Source organism: Phacochoerus africanus, chromosome 10 (assembly GCF_016906955.1).
Source record: "Phacochoerus africanus isolate WHEZ1 chromosome 10, ROS_Pafr_v1, whole genome shotgun sequence".
NCBI classification, from domain to species: domain Eukaryota; kingdom Metazoa; phylum Chordata; class Mammalia; order Artiodactyla; family Suidae; genus Phacochoerus; species Phacochoerus africanus.
Window position 1 is genome coordinate 65437054 of NC_062553.1, and position 21947 is coordinate 65459000.

A 21947-nucleotide genomic window follows, 5' to 3' on the forward strand; every position below is an offset into this window, starting at 1 on the left:
TGTAAAGGACATAGAGAAGGGCCTCAATAAAGGTTACTTCTTCTTTTAGAGAAGCAGTAATGGTTCCAGTGATTTCTTTTCTAGTTTAGTGATTTTTAAAGCATTACTTATAAGCTGGCTCCAAAGTTGGTTTACCATTTCCCCAAATGCCCATATGGAAAAAGTCAACACAAACTTCATAATTCCACTATTTACAGAAACTATTAATATTTTAAAAAGGCAACAAATGAATTTATGTTTTAGAAACAGAAAAAGAGTTGTTGCTAAGCACTTGGTATTTTCACCAGCTTAGTCATGGAGGCAGTGGCTGGGTCAGATTAGTTCTGTTAGTGGTAAAGATTTGCCTTTATTTTGGGATGAGCTCCAGTTAGCTACTACAGGGAAAAAACACATCATGGCTAACTTCAGTCATGCTTTCATCCGAGAATAATAAAACCTGTGTCACCTTTTTAACCTGAAGTGTTTTTTCATCTGAATTCTAGCTATTACTTGGAGTGGAAACAATGGAAAGTAAGTTTAGGATTAGACATAAGATGGATTGAATAGAGAACTTCATATAGAAAGGGCTACTTACCATTAACTTCAACTGATGAGGCATTTATTGATAAGGCTCTGGTGTTCTTTATTTTCTCATTTAAGATGCTACGGATTTTCCTCTTTCTAACTGTCCTTGGCTCGGCAGAGGGGAACTGGAACACTATAATGACATCTACTTTCACATCATCTTCCTCTGGACTACAACACACAAGAGAAAGGTACTTGTTCAAAGAATACATCCAGTATTTTCTTACGTTCTTTTCTTCTCCTAAATTATGATTTTTTTTTTTTTTTGCTTTTTAGGGCCGCACCTGCAGCGTATGGAAATTCGCAGGCTAGGGGTCAAATCGGAGCTGCTGCCAGCCTATACCACAGCTCATGGCAACACCGGATCCTTAACCCACTGAGTGAGGCTAGGGATTGAACCAGTATCCTCAGGATCCTAGTTGGGTTCATTACTGCTGAGACACATGGCAACTCCTATGCTTCAGTTTTTGAAAGGATCAAAAGCTGTCATCTCACGTGAACACTCATATATGTCACTCTTCAAGTTTTCATTGTTTTGAGTACATTTTCCCCATTAAGTTGAAAGCTTGGTATAGAAGCCGAGTAAGACTTAGACACCAAAATGTTATCACCCAAATCATAAACTCTGAGAACTGGAAAAAATTTTAGCAGTCCCCTTGGCTAGTTACTCATCTGATACCTTAATCAGCTCTACAGCATCTATGACAAGTAGTCATCTAATCCCAACACAGTAATTAAAACGATGGGAAATGTACTTCCCTAAGGAGGCTATTTCTCTTTGATCAGCTCTGATTTTAGGAGATTTCTTCATTTGGAGTAGAAATATATCTCCCTATATCTTCCATTTTGTAGGCTTAGGTCTACGAGTCAGGACATAAATAAAACATCAGTTCCCTCTTCCACATAAAATATGTGAAGACAGTGATAATCTTGGTCTTGGGTCTTCTCCAGATTAAACACACCCAATTCCTTGAACTTTTCCATATAAACAGGTTCACATCCCTTCACTTATGGGGTTGAATTTTTACATACTTGTAAAGTGGGAAAACCAAACAATTAAAGGTCGTTAAGGACTTGTTGCTGTGGCACAGTGGGTTAAGAATCCGACTGCAGTGACTTGGGTAGCTGCGGAGTTTGATCCCCAGCTCAGTGCAGTGGGTTAAAGGATCCTGTGTTGCTGCGTAGGTCTTAGCTGCAGCTCAGATTTAATTCCTGGCCTGTGAACCTCCATATATTGAGGACCATTAAAAAAAAAAAGGTCTTTAAAAAATTGGAACCCTATATATTGATCTGCCATCTCATTGAGTTTTACACAACAAAAGATCCAAGCTGTAAAAAGCACTAAAGCCCTATTTTCCTGAATCCTTTTATTTAATAAAAAGGGGAAATCATGTCAATTTCAAGGCATTTTATATATTGCGGTTCATTTAGGCTCTAGAATATGAATCTATAAATAATCAGAATTTTGTGTCAAATATATGACCAAGTAATGTTCCCTTTTCTTAAATTGGGGGGAGAACATTGTTTACCAGATATAATTTCTCTGGACCTACACAAAACTTACATAGTGATAATGGCTGCACTTCAGAGGGTCTTGTAAGACTATGATAATTTTTCTAGAATGTTATGGTGAGTCACAATTTGAAAATGGAGGGCATGAAATCTAGGAAGTTTCAGCAAATAATATGCTTTTTATCTCCTAAATATTATAGGATTTATCCAGTTTATACTGTATAATCCTTCTGGATTACCTAGTAAAGTTGTAAGAAACTTGGAATAAGTCTGCAAATAAGGCATTAGCCTATTGGTGACAAAACTATTATTTCCTTCAAATAAATCTGTCAGAATAAATTAATTTTCTTTAACAAGATGAATCACACAGGCCCGGAGGTTTGTATCTGTTATGTATATGTTCTGCTCTGTGCTTTCCAAATAACACAATTGAAACCTCTGCTCAATTTCTGAAGCTGATAGTAGTCTTACCCCTTCACCACAATAAACAGAACTTCATTAAAACAGGAACATCTTTTTGTCTGGGCATGCCTCCTGCCACAAGGACTTCATTACAGGTAATCCTAAGATTCCACTTTGTAGTCAACTCTGCCTTCTTAAAATTTTTGAAAGGACATGTGTATGGAAAGGGTACAGTTTGGTGCACGCAGTGACCCGTGGCTGGGTTTTCTCAAGGCCATGGGTTCAGGTAGTCTCCGGCCTTACAATCAGCTCTTGGGTTTTGAATCCTGGGTCTGTCACTTGGGGAAATTTGAATGTATTGCTTAACCTCCCAGAGTCTTAGTTTTTGCGTTTACAAAAATGGTGGTCAGCCCTGTACCTCGAGACTCTTGTAGAGGCAGTATTTATGAGAAATCCTATCCAAGAGCTAAACCCATAGAGGCAACAATGTATGTACATCTTATTGACCTTTGTCCCTCCAGGCTGTGAATCTACATTTGCCCAAACATACATACGTCAGTCTGACCACTTGGTTCTTGATATAATGCTTGTTCAAGGCCGAATCTATAAATATTTCATCCACCTGTTATTACAAGAGAGAAACTGTGTGTTAATAAGATATTTCGTAATAAGAATATACTCCTAATTAAATGTTAAAGCAATAGAAAATGTCTTAAAGAGTAATATCATTATTTAAACCAGTGGTTCTCAACTCTAGTAGTATAACAGAATCATTTGTAGAATTAAAAAAAACAAACACACAAACCAACAGGCTGGGTCCTCTCTCCCAGTTTTGGTTATAAACCATCTGGAGGGGACCTGGGCATCCGTAGTTGTAAAGTCTCCCCAGGTGACTAATGTGCTGGTGTAGGTATCGGGGCAGACAGTATCTTCCTAAAGCTCCATGGGAGGTGAAACAGAGCACAGATGGGACATGGAGGGAGAGAACCTTGGCTCAGTATGGGGTTTGAAGCCTGTGCTGCTGCTCAGGTGCCGGACAACCTAGGAAAAGTTCCTGAATCATTTTGAGCCTCAGTATGCTAGTTTCTGAAACAAAAGTAGTGATACACTGCTCATAGGGTTGTGAAGATTAAACACATATAAAATGCTGGGTATATTTTGGTAGTAGACTCCTGGTGGCTCCCTGACCCCATGGCGAGTCTCAGATTTCTTTGCAGATCTTTGACTATAAGTACAGGGAAAAGGATTTAGAGATGGTAAGAGCCAACTATTGATTTTCTAATTGTTGTTGATTGTGAGCCCTAGAGTAAGTCAAGGAGAAAGAGTAAGGTGGTTTTGCATGTTTAGGTCAAAGTTGTATTGTTACTCAGTTTATGTCAACAGGGAAGGAAAAGAAAAGCTACTGTTTTTGGTCCATTTACACAGAATGAATTAATTGCCTGCCAAGGAATCATGGCACTGTGATTTATAGCACCTAGATTTTGGCTTGCAGTATCTGCTAGTGACCACTTGGTGGCAACAGTACTATCTGAATGCAGGCACTGTACTTTGATAGTAGATGAAACAAAAGTGCGAAAACTGCAAAGAGGCAAGAAAATGAACTCTCATTAGAAAAGCCCAAAAAATAAAGATAAAGGGAAGAGTGTTTCAGAGGTCAGGAAACAAGTTATGACCTCCTTAGCACTATCAAGCATTCATAAATGGGAAAGTCGGGAAATAAAATATTCATGATCCCTCTTAACCCTTGTAATAACTGTATGAAATAAGAATTATTTTGATTCTTTGTTTGAAAAGGAAGCTGACACTTGAGACATTATGTGAAAGATACTCAGAAAGGAAAGCTTAAATAGGCTGAGGATGAATTGAAATTGTTTTGGAAGATATATTTTTGCAGGAGTGACATTGTTTTAATCATTTCTCTTCTACACCCACAGTCAGTCCTAGTACTCAGTATCTGGGGGAAATCCAAAAGAAAAGACAAGGCTAACAAAAAACAACAAGGAGAAAAGTGACCAGTATTAAAAGGAAGAAAAGGAAATAGCAGTTGGGTATTTAAAGAAGTTTGGTTTGTAATTATCCTCTGAAATTCCACCCACAGTAGATCCCTGGGCTGTTTATGACTTGTTAGTAAAGGTACTGGATTAAGTTTGTGACTGTGGATGACACCATTCATCTGGCAGAGTGCCTGCTGGGAAGAATATCTAGCCCCAGAATCAGTTCCATCCTTGGACGGTTGGGGTATCTGGGCAGATAGAACCTAAAGAATAACATAGGAAGAGTCTAGCTAGAAGTAGCTTCAGTAATCACAGAAATAGAGAATTTTCTTCCGTATAATTCGAATTCCAGGACCCTGTCCTTATAAAGCCTCATTAGTTGTATCTGGGGGAGACTTAGGATCTTCAGAGGATCCAGGTACCCAGGAAAACACTTTGAGAATTGCTGGGGAACAGAGACTGGCTAAAAGGGTTCCCACATGAAAGGAATTCACAACAGAGGGGAAATCGGAGAAAACATGAAGATAAATTTTATTGCTGAATGGAGTTTGTGTATGAATTAGCTTTCTAGAAACACCCCCCCCCCCCAAAAAAAAAAAAGTTTCCCTGGCAGAGAAAGGCTTACTTTATCATAAACATCCTGCCAGCACTTTGGCATTTTAATTCTAAATATGCAGAAGTTTAGAAGAACACTTTTTTTAAAAAAGTTGTGTGCCAACTTGTAAATTTATTATTTATTTAACCTAATGGTAGTGATTTATAAATCTACCTTGCCTCCCATTTTGGGGAACATTTGTCAAGTTTTGTAGTTAGTCTCCTAACATTGAACAAAAGACCCTTTTTCAGGGTAGTACCTTTTTATGTTTGATGATTTTGAAATGCTGGAAGCTGCACTGAGATTAAGTTCTAAGAGGGCAATTGAAGGTTAGTTGGGTGTTTAATGAAAGAGTTAGGGAGAGGCCTTCAACTCAAACAGAGGCACCCAGCCATTCAGCTCTCTTTTCCCAGCCAACTCTGTTCACACACATAGCCCGCCTTTCCCTGTAGACGCTTCCCAGCTGGTTTGTCTCATAGTCTTTGTATTCACGTGGGGGTGTTTCAGGGCTGAGACTGCAAACTTCAGAGGGATATGCTACTGAAGATTGGCCAGTGGAATAGGAAAGCGATTTCTTCCAATATCACACCAGATGAGCTCCTGAGAACTAAGAGTTTAGAGCCAAAAGCATGCTGAGAAAAAAACTTTTAGATCCAGTTGCTTTCTCCTGGATACTATTAGGGATACTTTAAAAAAACCACACCTTTAACCTTAAATACGGTTTAACTGAAGTTGCTTTACTCTAAGGACTGAACTTAGGTAGAAGTAGAGACTAGGACACAATTGCCTTTGAGCCTCTGGTCACAGAGTTACAAGTTTAAGGAACTGTCACTGACCCCCCCCCCCCCAATCAACACTGCCACCGCCTTCCATGCTTGGCAGCACTGTCTCAGGTGTGACCCCCCTTTCCCTGGGTACCTGCCCTTTTCAGGCCATTTCTTTGGTCTGTAGCTCCCTCTCTACTCTGCTAGCTCTGCTTTATTGAATCACAACTCCCCTTCAAGGTATATTTCAGATAAGACCTACTTTGGGCTTATTCCTTGAACCTCAGAGTAATTTTTCCTCTTCCTGTCATAATTGTTCTTTTCCCTCTTATAACTTCTACTTCTTAATATAGTTGCTTATGCAAATACAGTCTCTCCTCTACTAAACTGCAAACTCTTATGGATAGGGACAGTTATCCATCTTTCATACTCTACAACATGTAGGAGGGCAGCATTTTTTTTTGAATGAATTAATACAAGAAAGTGAGACTTGGAGTTCTCTTGTGGCACAGTGGGTTCAGAATCCAGCATTCTCACTGCAGTGGCTTGTGTTTGCTCCTTGGCCTGGGAATTTACACATGTCACAGGTGTAGCCAAAAATAAAAATAAAAAAAATTAAAGTGAGACTTTATTTATCAGAAAGCTTTGCATTTACCAAGAAACTTTCATAAGAGTTTTTAATGAGATTTATATCATATTGAGATTAGTGCTCCTAGAGAAAAAAGAAAATTCCTATGAATTATTTGAAGGGAATTTTTTTCTCCTTGTTAACATTTTCAGTAATTTGGCTCCTTAGGGAAAGCTCCATGGTGAGACTACAATAGCTGTAACAGTGGGTGTAGTTATTACTATTTTCTGCCACCTGTGAACCAAGCATAAACTCCATTATATTTGAGCTTGTTTTGCTTTACAAATCAACCCTCTGAAGTAAACCCTATTATAATCTGTATCATATAGATGAGGAGGTGACTTGCCGAAAGTGACACAGCAGTGAGCCAGATGACCTCAGGGTGAGGACACCAGGTGGGTTTTCAGTAACGGCTCCTATCCTCTGACATGTAACAGGCAGCATGTAAGGGTTACTCCTCTCCAAAGGCAGCCTGTATTCTTTGCCTTCTAAAAATAAGGACCATAATCTTGATAGTTCTTATTGCAATCCTTTAAAGTTGTTACTGTATCTATTTAAAATCCAGATTTTTGTTAAAACCCAGGATTGGAGAAGTTAGCTGTGAGTCATCATCGTGAGCCTGGGTAGAGCATGGTCACCCTGAGCTCTGGTAGTACCTGCAGGATTTCAAGGCTCATTGGCCTCCTGGGAGTCCTGTCACTTTGTTTTGCAAAATTCTTATTTTTACCTCCCACAATATTGAACCTAGTGCTGTGTCTGTTGGAGGGGGAGGTTGGATGCGATGGGATCTGTGGGGGAGTGAAATGGAAGTGTGAATTTCTGATTACTCTAAACCAAGAGGTAATAATATCACCAGATGAGTTGTGACATCATGTGATGTTATCAAACTTCTGTATTTAATTGCACTTATCCTTCCTCAGTGTTTCTTGTGGGATGTTAGAAGGAAACAGACATCTGTGAGAAACTAATCACATAGCAAGCAGCAATCCATAGGATAAACTCTTCCCAAATTGTGTTATATTCCCAAGACTGAGAGGTAAAGCAAATTCATAGGATTAAAAGTGTTGCAGTTAAGGTTACAAAGGATAAACTACTAACTTTTGATATACCACAGAGGCCTAGATTCTGAGTTACCTTTTTAAACGAGGCAGGTATCTAATAGGTATCTGCTTAGATTTGTACAAAAGGCATTTAAACCAGATTTCCTGAAGAAAGTAGTTAGACCTTGTCCAGGTGTGTTGTGCTTGAAATCTCTAATTCAGTTCTTCTATCAGAGGGAGAGGGAGAATCATTTCTCTTCATCTTTCTTATTTACCTGTGTGATGAATGATAATCTAAATAGATAATCCAGCAGAGTGAAGACTATGCTACATTTACAGCTGGATCAGGAGGTTTAGAGTTGGCTCATATTGCTTCCTTTCCAAAAATAACTTTTCTCAGAAAACATCTGTCCACATCTTTCCTCCAGTTATTGATTGTTTAGGCTGGACATATGAACTACAACCATCAAACTCCTTCCTCTCTCTAATATAGCTGCTTCTACTGTTAACTTCCTCCTCAAAAACTGTTACAGACAAAAGAGACTGGCAACCAAAATCATAGCAAAAGACAAAAAGTTATTTTATAATGATAAAGGGGTCAATTCATCAAGAAGATATAACAATCATTAATATATATATACCCAACAGCAAAGCACTTAATTATTAAGCAAATACTAACAGGTCTCAAGGGAGAAATGTATTAAGCAAATGCTAACAGATCTCAAGGAAGAAATACGGTAATAGAGGTCTTTCAGCAGTGGATAGGTCATCCAGATGGAAAATCATAAGGAAATGTTGGATTTGAGCCATACTTTCTTTTTTTTAGCCTGCATTGGTGGCATGTGGAAGTTCCCAGGCCAGGGATCGAACCCACACCACAGCAGCAACCTGGGCCACTGCATCAACAATGCCAGATCCTTAACCTGTTGTGCCCACAGGAGAACTCCAAATTCGGGCCATACTTAGATCAAACAGACCTAACAGACATCTACAGAATATTTCACCCAACATCAGCAGAATACACGTTCTTCTCAAGCACACACACATGGCATATTCTCCAGGATAGATCAGAAATAATATGATCGTCTTAATAAACACAGAAAAACATTTGATAAAATACAAGGTCCTTTCATGGTAAAAACACTGGACAGGCTGCAGTACAAGGAACACACCTCAATATAATAAAGGCCATATATGGCAAACCTAGAGCTTACATCAAACTCAATACTAAAAGATTGAAAGCTTTCCCTCTAAGATCAGGAACAAGATAAGAAAGATGCTCACTCTCACCAATCCTAATCAACATAGTACTGGAAGCTCCAGCTAGAGCAGTCAGGCAAGAAAAAGAAAGAAAAGGCATCCAAATCAGAAGGGAAGAAGTAAAATCGCCTTTATTTGCAGATGAAAGGATTTTATGTATAGGAAATCCTAAAGCCCACCAAAAACCTGTTAGAACTAGTCGGTGAATCTAAAAGTAAGGTTCTTCAGTAAGTTTGCATACACATCAACAAGCAGAAATCAAATATATAGAATCAACATTCAGAAGTCATTTGTTTTTATACACAAACAGCAAAATATCTGAAAAAGTGAAAAAAATCCCATTCAAGATAGCATCAGAAACAGTAAAATACTTGGAGATAAATTTAAACAAGGAAGTGAAAGATTTGAATGGTAAAACTACAAGACTTTGATGAAAGGAACCCTTGTGTACTGTGAGTATGAATGTAATTTGTATGGAAATTAGCATGGAAAACTGTATGGAGGTTTCTCACAAAAACTAAAACTATTATATGAAGCAGTAATCCCACTTCTGGGTGTATAGCCAAAGGAAATGAAAACAGGATCTCTACCTTCATTCCCATGTTCATTGCAGCATTATTCACAATAGCCAAGATATGGAAACAGTCTAAGTATGTGTTAGCAAATAAATGCATAAAGAAGATGTGGCATATGTAGATATACATACACATAGTTGACACTTGAACAAAGTTGAGGTTAGGGGAGCTGACCCTCCATGAAGCTGAAAATCCTTGTGTAATGTATAGTAGGCCCTCGTTCCACAGTTCATCCATGTGAGGATTTCTTTATATTCATGGGTCTGCATCCATGGTTGAATCATGTAATACTACAGTACTTGCTAATGAAAGAAAATCTGCATGTGAGTGGACCGTTGCAGTTAAAATCTATTTTATTCAAAGATCAGCTGTGTATTCCTCAGCCATGAGAAAGAATGAAATTCTGCCATTTGCACCAACACGGGTGGATTTTGAGAACATTATGCTAAGTGAAATAAGAGAGACAAAGATAAATACTTTATTAATATCACTTATATGTGGAATCTAAAAGACAGAAAGAGAGTAGGATGGTAGTTACCAAGGCTAGGGGATGGAAAAAAGGAAGAAATATTGATGGAGGAGTACAAACTTCTGGTTATGAAATGAATAAGTTCTGGGATCCAATGTACTTTGTGGTGATTTTAGTTATAGTTAGTTTAGTTTAGAAAGTTGCTAAGAGAGTGTATATTAAATATTCTCACTACAAAAAGGAATGGTAATTATGTGACGATAGAGGTGTTAGAGTGGTAATCATTTTGCAATATATAAGTGTATCATATCATCACCTTTTATACCTTAAATTTACACATTGTTACGTGTCAATTATATCTTAATAAAGCTGAAAAAAAAAAAAACCCCGACTTAAGGAAATGAAGAAACTAAGGATGAAGACATCTTTATATAATTAGTAATATAATCCCAACCTGTCGGCTAAGTAAAAGTGATCTAGCACAGCATGTAGATTTATAATCTTTATAAAAGTTAAGTGGGGGAGTTCCCGTCCTGGCGCAGTGGTTAACGAATCCGACTAGGAACCATGAGGTTGCGGGTTCGGTCCCTGCCCTTGCTCAGTGGGTTAAGGATCCGGCGTTGCTGTGAGCTGTGGTGTAGGTTGCAGACGCGGCTCAGATCCCGCGTTGCTGTGGCTCTGGCGTAGGCCGGTGGCTACAGCTCTGATTCAACCCCTAGCCTGGAAACCTCCATATGCCGTGGGAGCGGCCCAAGAAATAGCAACAACAACAACAACAACAAAGACAAAAGACAAAAAAAAAAAAAAGTTAAGTGGGAGAAGAATTGATATAGAACTGAACTTTCTCTCATTGCTGAGTCCCTTTCTGATAAGTAGAAAAATTGAGTGGAGCAAGCACATGTTGGAGTTACCTATATGGTTTCACCTCTCGCTTCCATGATTTACTAGCTGTGGACCTTAACTTCAGAGGCTTAGTTCTCTTATCTACAAACTGTGGATAACAGTGCCTCCTTTGAAGTGTTATACTGTAGATTAGACATGAAATATACAACTGGGACTCTCTTTTGTGTGTGTGTGTGTGTGTGTTTTTGCCATTTCTTGGGCTGCTCCCTCGGCATATGGAGGTTCCCAGGCTAGGGGTCCAATCGGAGCTGTAGCCACCAGCCTATGCCAGAGCCACAGCAACACCGGGTCCGAGCTGCATCTGCAACCTACACCACAGCTCACGACAACGCCGGATCCTTAACCCACTGAGCAAGGCCAGGGATCGAACCCACAACCGCATGGTTCCTAGTCGAATTTGTTAACCACTGAGCCACAATGGGAACTCCCCTACAACTGAGATTCTAATTAAACACATTGAAGATAGAGGCTGTGATATACATCTTCCTCTTTTAGTCATGTCTGAACTTCAGTTACAAAATGAATGTAAGTTTGATCTTTTAAGTAAGAACCAAGGCACATTCTACACCCAATATTTCTAACCTCTGAACATGAAGTTTTTTAAGAAATAATCTCTGCTTATTACTTTTCTAAGCTTTCACATCCAATCTCTTCTCTGGGCATAGGCCCCTAGCCCTACACCAGGCATTGGGCTTCTTACTTCTCTTACTTTATGCAACTGCAAACTTCAGATGGTCGAATACCTTTGTTAAGTTTAAGTTTACTGTGGCCCAGGTAAACGTCCTTCTTCCGAGAGCCAAGTCTCTCTCGCTCATGTCTTCTAATTCTTTTAGACAGTGTTCTTTAAACTACGTGATCTCCTTACATGGCTTTCTAGTCCGAGTTCTTTGTCTCTACAACTCTAGAAACATAGCTCCTAGGATATTTTAAGGATCATTTTAGGCCCTGTTTCTGGTATGCCTGGGCACAAAGAAGATAAAAATTGAGAACTGCCTTCAGCACAGGAGCAGTGTTTTTTTATTTATTATTATTATTTTTTGAGACAACCCTAAGAAAATGCCTAACGAAGCCATTGTTAATTTAGATGGTGGTCCCTGGCACACATACCTTTGACCTTTGAACAGTGTGGGTGTTGGGGAGAAATCTGCATATAACTTTACGGTCGCCCTAGTATCCCTGGTTCTGCATCTGCAGATTCAGCCAACCACAGGTCATACAGTACTGTGGCACGTATTTATGGAAAAAATCTGCATGCAAGTGCACCTGTGCAGTTCAGACCCAGCTTGTTCAAGGGTCAGCTGTTAACTGAAAGACAGTAACGTATCAGGGATAACTACTTGATGTCTGATATTTTGTGGGATGGTAGGTGGGGAGTAAGCTCTTACAGATGATTCTTTCGGATGACAAAAAGGTATTAAGAACACATCATTTCAAATCCTAATTGTATCGCTTACTAGCTGAATAATCTTGGTCAAATTAACGTCTCTGTACTTGGTTTTCCCATCTGTAAAATTGTGATAATAATTGCACTTATAAGTTTGTTTTTGAGCATTAACCAAAGTAATACAGATAAAGTGCTTAGTGTGCTAAGCTGAGTACTTGTCATTCAATACATGTTAACTAGTGTTATTGTTATGCTAAAACATTTTTTAACTTTCACATTTGTAATGACCCTCTCTCTACTTTAAAAATATTTCTGAAACATATTATACATACATACATATTAACTAGTGTTATTGTTATGCTCTTACAGTTTTTTAACTTTCACATTTGTAATGACCATCTGCTTTAAAAATATTTCTTGGAGTTCCCATCGTGGCTCAGTGGTTAACGAATCCGACTAGGAACCATGAGGTTGCGGGTTCAATCCCTGGCCTCGCTCAGTGGGTTAAGGATCCAGCGTTGCCGTGAGCTGTGGTGTAGGTTACAGACTTGGCTCGGATCCCTTGTTGTTGTGGCTCTGGCGTAGGCCGGTGGCTACAGCTCCGATTTGACCCCTAGCCTGGGAACCTCCATATGCCGCGGGAGTGGCCCAAGAAATAGCAAAAAGAAAAAAAAAAAAAGAAAATATTTCTGAAATATATTTCTCCAAATGAAGTCCTCCCTCCCTCAATGATCCTACACAAACTTAACGATAATAATGGAAATGACCTACTTATTTGGGAGTACCATCAGTTACTGGTGTCTGGTTACTGAAGTCTTCTCTGGAATGATATGAAAGGTGAGCTGTGTCTGTGTTACCATCTCAAGGAACTGGAATGGGTTTTAGCAGTAGCTGAGTATGATCTCATTTTATTTTTGCATCTCTGTTTGCATTCAGATCAGTAATTCCCAAATTATGAGGAAGAACAGGACCTATAACCTGTCTTTCTTGGCTGTCTAATTAGCATCAACATAGGGCAGAGAGAAGAATCTGGTTTTATTCATTGGGATTTAGCAACAATAAAACAGGAGTGGCTCAGGATGAGGCATGAGCCCTTTCTGTAATTGTCCAAAAGTTAAATTGGTGGGGAGTGGAGAGAAAGGGACACTGTCTTGCTTAAATAGGGCTAAAATAATACACAGCCTTCCTGACCATGGGAACCCTGACTGATCCTCCTCATCTTTGAAGTTCTGTACCTATTGTCCTCACATACAGTTCAGTTCCTAATTATATCATGTTATGCCGTTTTGGTTTCCTGCACGTTGCTGTCAGCTCTCCAGGGAGGTGGGAAGCAGTTTGAAGAGATGGATCAAAGTTCCTTTTCTCTAAGACTCAGGGGCCAAGAAGTATCATGAGCTGAATAATCATACCATATACTGGGGAGACAAATTGTTTAGTTAGTTACAGTGGGAAAACTGGCTCACTATATGGAGAATAAAATTTGGGTTCCTACCCAACATCCCATTCAAAGGTGGACATCATATGCATTAGGAACTTTATGTAGAAGGTAAAAGTATAAATTTAATGGAAGAAAATATAGTGAAATAAATTTTATGACTTAAAAAAAACTTTAAAAACACAACCATGAGGCAAAAAAAACCTGATGAATATGATTATTTTAAAGTTACGAATTTTTTTTTTTTGGTCTTTTTAGGGCCGCATTTGTGGCACATGGAGGTTCCCAGGCTAGGGGTCGAATCTGAGCTGAGGTCTATAGCAATGTGGGGTCTGAGTTGTGTCTGCGACCTACACCACAGCTCACGGCAACATTGGATTCTTAACCCACTGAGCAAGGCCAGGGATCGAATCTGCATCCTCATGGATGCTAGTTAGATTCATTTCTGCTGAGCTATGATGGGAACCCCCTAAAATTATGGATTTTTGATTTATGAAGGGCAGTATAGTCCAGATTAATAAAAGAATGGATAAGTGCAATGTATACCACGGACAAACTGTTCATATCTAGAAAACATAAGAAACTTCTGCAAAGCAGTATTAATAAAGCAGGTCTAATAGAAAAACAAGCAAAGGATAGGTACAGACAATTTATGGAAATGAAAATCCTAAAGTCTAACAAGTATATGCAGTGATACATGAACTCATTAGTAATTGAAATATGCAGTAGAAAAATGCAAATTAAACCACAAATAAGATACAATTTAAATACCTATTAGGCTGGCCATAATTAGCCAAAAATTACCAAGCATTGGCAAAGATGTGGGGACACTGATTCAGCTGTTTTGAAGAGCAATCCAGTACCAATTAGTCAAATTAAGTGTACGCACAATTGACGACCCAGTAATTCTGCTTCTAGAAGAACTGGAATGGGTCTATACAGGGATAAGTAGAAGACTGTTTAGTGCAGCATTTCTTGAGATGATGGGCAGGAAGAAAAATATGGTAAATAAATACACTATAACTCATAATGTAGCAGTTACTAGAAATGAATTAAATGTACATTTAGCAATATGGATAGAGCTTAAAAAACAGATCGGAGCTGGAGTTCCCACTGTAGGTTGTGGCTCGGGTTCAGTTCCCGGCCTGGGAATTTCCACATGCCATGGTGGGGCAGCCCCCACCCCCCAAAAAAGTATGAAATGAAAATGATGCAATGAATTGACTTTGTTTCCCACAAAATTCATATGTTGAAATTCTAACCCCTAATTTGATGATCTTAGGAGGTGGGGCTTTGGGAGGTGATGAGGTCATGAAAGGATCAGTGCTTTATAAAACAGGCCCCAGAGAGCTCTTTAGCTCCCTGCTCTCCCCCAGGCGAGGCTATGCCAAGAAGTCTCCAGTCTGCAAATGACAGAGGGTCCTTGCCAGACCCCGATCATTCCAGGGTCCTGATTTCAGACTTCCAGCCGCCATCAGTACCATGAGAAATATATTTCTGTTGATTATAAGCCACTCAAATCATGGCACTTTGTCATAGCAGCCCAAACTGATTACAATAAGGGATTTATAACACAGAAAATAAGTTAAAAACATGTACTGTGCACAAAACAATGAAATACATTTTTGCAAGAACAAATACAAACAAAAGAATACATGTGAAATACAGAATGGTTGCCTGCAAGGAGAGACAGATCAGAGTGTGTTATGAGAATAAAGAAGAAATAAATGACAACTAGAAAAGGGCCTTGCATATTCTCATGATAATGATGTGGCATTACCTAACTCAGCCTTTGTGCTTGAGCCTCTCTCATGCCTAGAAATATGTGCTTGACTGAAGCTTCAAAATCTGCCGTCAAGCACACTGTTATAGATGCACCTTTGCATTGTTCACTCTTAAAAGACCTGCTGCACTCCTGTCCATTTACTTCAGTAGAAATAACATCTTAGCCTAAAACAATGATGTTGGCTGTAAATTTTCATATTTCTCAATTTTGAAAGAAAGTGTATACTTAACTGAGCTAGATTAATTATTATTATATTGAGGTTATGTGGAGTCACTCAGGGTCAGAGGAGTAAAAGAGGTCCTGGCTACATATCCAAGTTTTTTCTGGCATTCCTCAAGAAATGATTGCAAATACTGTTTTTTGAGGTGCTCTGAATATAAGAGAATGGAGGGTATATATCCATCTATAAATGCTAGTTGTTGATTTAGACAATGGGGATGAGACTATAAGAGAACAAAAGAGCATAATTTAATGAGAATTGAAAATGTAGATTATAGGAGTTCCCGTCGTTGTGCAGTGGAAACAAATCTGACTGGGAACCATGCGGTTGCGGGTTCGATCCCTGGCCTCACTCAGTGGGTTAAGGATCCGGCATTGCCGTGAGCTGTGGTGTAGGTCGCAGACGTGGCTCGGATCTGATATTGCTGTGGCTGTGGTGTAGGCCAGCGGCTACAGCTCCGATTCGACCACTAGCCTGGGAACCTCCATGTGCCGTGGGTGTGGCCATAAAAAGACAAAAAGACAAAAAAAAAGTAGATTATAAACTCCATCTATGATATCACTGTAAACATCTTGCAGTTGAGTATGCATATGGACAAAGATCAAATAGTGATAGGAAAAAATGAAAATAAGAAAGGAAATGTTTTTAGTAAAAAAAAGATTCTTTGACTGAAACAAACCAACGCACCTGACATTTCCACCCTTTTAAAATTAATTTTGTGCTATTTTTCCTTGTTGAGGAAGTTAACTTGACCTTAGTTTTTTTGTTTTTTTTTTCTTTTTGGGGCCGCATCTGTGGCAGATGGAGGTTCCGAGGCTAGGGGTTAAGTGGAGCTGTAGCTGCCAGCCTACACCACAGCCATGGCAATGCTGGATCCTTTAACCCACTGAGCGAGGCCAGGAATCGAACCCACATCCTCATGGATACTAGTTGGGTTCTTAACCCACTGAACCACAACAGCAACTCTCATCCTGAACTTAGTTTTTGAGTGAGGGTTCACAGGCATTGTGAGCCGAGTTGTTATACAACTGAGTTTACTTTTTTCCTTTTGGGGACAGACATCTATTTTAGTTTTAACAAAATTGTAAGCATTTCATTTGAAAATTGCACAGTAAGTGTGGGTATTTTACCTTAATTAGCATGTGAGATAAAGTGAACATTTATCATTATCTTTCCTCTTCTTACGTATTTAAAAATATTTTAAATCTCAAAATGTGGTCTAACAAAAAAAATCATTGGTTTTACAAATACCCACTTCTGATAGGCTTGGGCTTTTGCGTTTGAGTCATATTGTGGTGCTGTGGTGGAGCGGTGAGCCAGGATACCTTGGCTCTTGTTCTCTGGCTTTTGAGTTAAAGGGTGTTTCTTGCAGTCACTGATTTGCTAGGATGCAGATTCCTTTACTGCTCTATCCCCGCCAACCCACCTACCCCGCTGGACGTTGATTCAGAACGTCCAGAGTGGGGCCTAGGCATCTACAAGACGCTTCTGATGCAAGTCATCTGAAAGTCATGTTTTTTAAGAAATAGTGAAGGAAATGAGTCACAGAACCCCTGCCATCTGCATTATTTTATAATAGGAAGAATTTTATCTGACTTACCAAGGTCTCACTCATCTCCCGTAAGTCCTTAAGTTGGTATGGGGTATTTTGTCCAGAATTACTCTTGACTTGTAGATCTGAAATTTTAAAGGTGCCATGATAATACTCCATTTTCTGGCCTGTGATGAAAAGGAAAAATAGGAAATGAAGTGGTTGGGGATAGATTTCAGGCTGTAAAACCCAACTAGAATGGGGCTGATACGAAGTCTTGAATATATCTCTGAGATTTTAATTTAGCTTAAAAATAAATATAATAAAATAATGATTATAATAGTAGCTGATATTTGTTCAGTGCCTAATATGTGCCAAGCTCTGTTCTGGGCACTTTACTTCTATTGATTCATTTGATTCTCACTAAGCTAAGATCAGCATCACCTTCATTTCAGAGATCAAGAAAGTGAGGAGTGAGGCATTAAGTGGTTTACTCTGTGCTATACAACGAGTGAGTGGCCTTTCCAAGTTTAAACCCAGACACATGTGGCTCTAGAAGTGGAACATTTAAGTACTGTATTGCTTCTTGCTGAAGTGAAAAGTATACTGCCTTATGCTCTCTTGGAAGTAGAGGTAAATGAATGTTCTTATAAAGTTTGATTGAAATGGGAGAGCCAGGCACACTAAGAAAGATGTGTAAAAAAAGGCAGGAAAAAAAACTGTCTGAGGTTAGAAGTGAGAACAGTGTGTAACAAGGATGACTCAATCCATCTCTGCTTGTTTTTCTGGAAAGTTAAGAAAACAGAGAGCAGTGGAGACTCCTGAAGAATTTGGAGATCTTAGTAAGGAGTGTGGCCCTGTTGGGGCAAGAAATCAGCAAAAAGTTAAAGATGAGAATGGAGTGATCACAAAACAACCTACTTGGGGAGTCTTGGACCTTGAAAAGACTCAGGGTGGTCTGTCTCCTAGGAACATCTCTGGACTCTAGTGCTTTTGTGGTCCCCTGGATTATTAATTGATATAATCCATATTATTATCAAAGCTTATACTCAAAAAGAGTACAGGGGCTTTTATGCATTAAATTAACTGATCTGAGTGTCTTTTGCCTTTGGTGTAAACTATGGATGGAGGTGTTATATGGGGCCCAAGAACAATGTTCTTAAGCCTTTTAAAGCTCCTAAAAGTCTTTACTCCCCCATCAAGTCTGAGGACGATGACAACAGATAAGTGCACTCATGAAAGCAGCTTGGGCTAGTTGCTTTATCACATACATGTGTATGAGAGTGACACTGTGGACATGTGTCAAAAAATGTAAATGCTTTGCATCATGAAGAGTGTGCAGTATAAAAAGAGAATTCTGAAATTAATTTGTGTGATTATAGATATATCAGGCAGTAGAAGAATAATACCTGAATATGGTTTAGGAAAGTATAAAACTTTTTTCTCTAAAAATAATAATATTATATCATATTTATACTTTCCTGATAATTTGAAAGTTCACTGTTTCACTGGAATATGGTTTTATTTTTCCCGTAGAAATGTTAGTGGGTGAAAAATGCTGAGGAAAATAGCCAATTTTAATAACTAATTTAATAATTATTTCATTTGAATATACAATAAATAAGTAGTTTATTATGATTATTAGTAAATTTTAGGCAATTACCATTTTGATCTTTTGTGTAGATTCTCCAAAAAATACTAGATTGTGATTTCCAAGAAGGTGGGAAATTTGTGTGGTTTGCTTAATGCTGTTTCTCGAGTGCCCTGAAAAATACTTTGTAAACACTAGGGATTCAGTAGTTATTTGTTGATGAAACCGATTGAATAAATAAAAAGATTCAAAGCGTTGACATTTACTAGTGAACATACGATATTTTTGGATGGAATTAGATTTACACAGATACAAATGAAGCTTTATAGAAAAATGAAATAAACTGAACAAAATCCATGGTTGTACCTACCAGAGACCAAGAAGTGAGCCAGAAGACCAATACCCACTGCCACCACTGTCAGTAATAGCAGAACAAGAAGGGCCACCATCCATGGTTTCAAACTTCTGCGTTGGGTGCCAAATTCTACTGCTCTGCAAGAAGGAAAACCCACCAGTTACTCTCACATTGTCATCATTATGGGCTGTCTGGTCCTCCTTGGAGAACTGCATAGTGCTTTGGCCCACCTTTCCCAGCAAGAAGACATTTATCTTCAGTTTTGGTCAAGGTCATTTTGGCATGAAGGGGTGTGCGAAAAAGATCAGAATCTGGGAATCGGTGCTACTAACTGCTCTTGGCTTTTCTATTTCCATAAGCATCGAGTGGCTCTCTGAGGTGGCTGGTCCAGACTTCTCTTAAATGGTCTGAAGTAGCACCTGTGCTTGAAAAAGGACCATTCCTTTTTTCTTCAACAATTTTTTTTTAAAAATCTCTTTTTATCTATCTATCCTTTTAAGGTTTAAAAAGTGATTTCAAATCTATTATCTCATTTACTTTTTCCTTTTATTTTTAGCTATCATGAAAATTTTCAGGCACAAATTTAGAAAGAATAGTATGATAGTACACCCCGGTATTCATTACATCATTTTATAAAGTGTTAATACTTTTTGCTGTATTGGATGTATTTGTTTTTTGCTGCTATATTTTAATGTAAAGTAGGACATCAAGATTTTTCAATAAATCATTATTATAAACAATTAGGATGTTTTCAAAATAACCACAATGCCATAACACTCCTAAAGAATTTACAGTATTTCTGTAGGATCTTCTAATATCCAATTTATCTTCACATTTCCTCCATTGTCCCTATTATATTTACAGGTATTATACAAATCAGGACATAATCCAGGACCACATAGAGTCTTCATTATTAGGTCTTTTAAGTCTTTTTTAATGTAAAAGAGTCCTGCTTCCTTTTTAATTTTTAATGACATTGACTTGTTAAAGAGCTCAAGCTAAGTCATCCTTGAGAAAGTCCACCTTTTGGACTTACGTGAATGCTTTCTTGTGATCGCATTTAACTTGTTCTTCTATCTTCCTCATTTCCTATAAGCTTAAATTTAGATCTAAAGACTTACTTAGATTTAAATTCCTTTGGAAAGAATACTTCAAAAGTGATGCTGTATACTTTATGTAGCATCATCTCTGGATAAGAAGAAGTTTCCACAATTTAGGAGAAAAAAATTAACACTATTCTTCATTTAGCACCTTATATTCAACAGTAGTGCCAATCACATTGTATTATCTATTTGTTTGCAGGTATATAAACCTATACTTGACTGTGAGCTCCTCAATGGGTTGAGCTAGTTTTGTTCATCTTTTTTTTTCTTTTTAGAGCCACACCTGCAGCATATGGGAGTATGGAAGTTCCCGGGCCAGGGGTTGAACTGGAGCCGCAGTTGCTGGCCTATGCCACAGCCATAGCCATGGCACATCTGAGTCACCTCTGCAGCCTACACCACATTTTGCAGCAATGCCAGATCCTTAACCCACTGAGTGAGGCCAGGGATCAAACCTGTTTCCTCATGGACACTATGTTGGGTTCTTAACCTACTGAGCCATGATAGGAACTCCTAGTTCATCCTTTTATAAAGTACCTGGTTCAAAGTAGGAATTTTATAAATCTGTGAAAGTCAGGCAGTTATTATACCAACCTTACATATGAAATAACAGAGGCTGAGAGAGAGGGTGCCTTATTTGTTAGAGGCAAGTGGCTTAAAAGAGCCCTGGTCATCTAACTCATTTTCTAGTGGTCCTTCTCTGCAACATGCCATTGTAGTCAACTTAATTTATCTCTTTCATTAGAATTTATCACTGTGTGCATATTGATATACTAACTTCCTTGGGGGCAGAAGGTATTTTTCATATTTCATAAGATTTAGTGCATTGATTTACCCTAAGTAGACTTTTAATAAATATTGATTGATTTACAGGAATTTTTAAAAAATATGAAACATTTTTATGTATATGTAAATATTTTTATATATAATGCCAGCATAAAAAATACAAACTGTTTGGACCTAAATAGTTAAGAAGGTGATAGTTTTGGCATAAGTAATACATTTAGTCAGTAAACCTAGTGGAACTTGAGATACCTGAATTCTTTAGGGTATGGAAAATTCTGACAATGCATGCTGATTAAAAAGAATCTAGAGAGCTCACTGTAGAAAGGCAGTCTGTCCTCTGATAGATAAGAACTAAGGTACCAGAACATAAAAGCAACAAACAGCTCTTGGTTTTATTAATTTTCTCTATTATTTTCAAATCTCTATTTATTGATTTCCTCTTTGATCTTTATGATTTCCTTCCATCTGGTGACTTTAGGTCTTTTTTGTTCTTCTTTTTCTAATTCACTTAGGTGGTGGGTTAAGTTGTCAATTTTAGATCTTTCTTCTTTTTTTGAGGAAGGCCTGTATTGCTACTTGAACTTACTAACAAATTCAGCAAAGTAGTAGGATATAAGATTAACATTCAGAAATCTGTAATTTCTGTATACTAACAATGAAATATTAGAAAAGAAGTACAAAGATACAATACCTTTTAAAATTGCACCCCCAAAAATCAAATACCTGGGAATACTCCTGACCAAGGAGGTAAAGGATTTATATGCCGAGAACTGTAAAACACTAATCAAGGAAATTAAAGAAGATGTAAAGAAATGGAAAGATATTCCATGTTCCTGGATTGGAAAAATTAATATTGTAAAAATGACCATACTACCCAAAGCAATCTACAGATTCAATGCAATCCCTATCAAATTACCCATGACATTTTTCACAGAACTAGAACAAACAATCCAAAAATTTATATGGTACCACAAAAGACCCAGAATTGCCAAAGCAATCCTGAGAAACAAAAAACCAAGCAAGGGACATAACTCTCCCAGACCTCAAGCA

At 38.2% G+C, this 21947-nt stretch overlaps 1 protein-coding gene across 1 annotated transcript in view; it reads right to left on the reverse strand.

Moving 5' to 3' along the window:
- Positions 1-21947, reverse strand: part of LOC125137686 (transmembrane protease serine 11A-like) — a 46297-nt gene that overhangs the window by 14138 nt on the left and 10212 nt on the right. Inside the window, 4 exon segments of the mRNA XM_047798619.1 lie at positions 575-735; positions 3033-3100; positions 17132-17250; positions 19024-19145. Of these exon segments, the coding sequence (XP_047654575.1) occupies positions 575-735; positions 3033-3100; positions 17132-17250; positions 19024-19145 (470 nt within the window).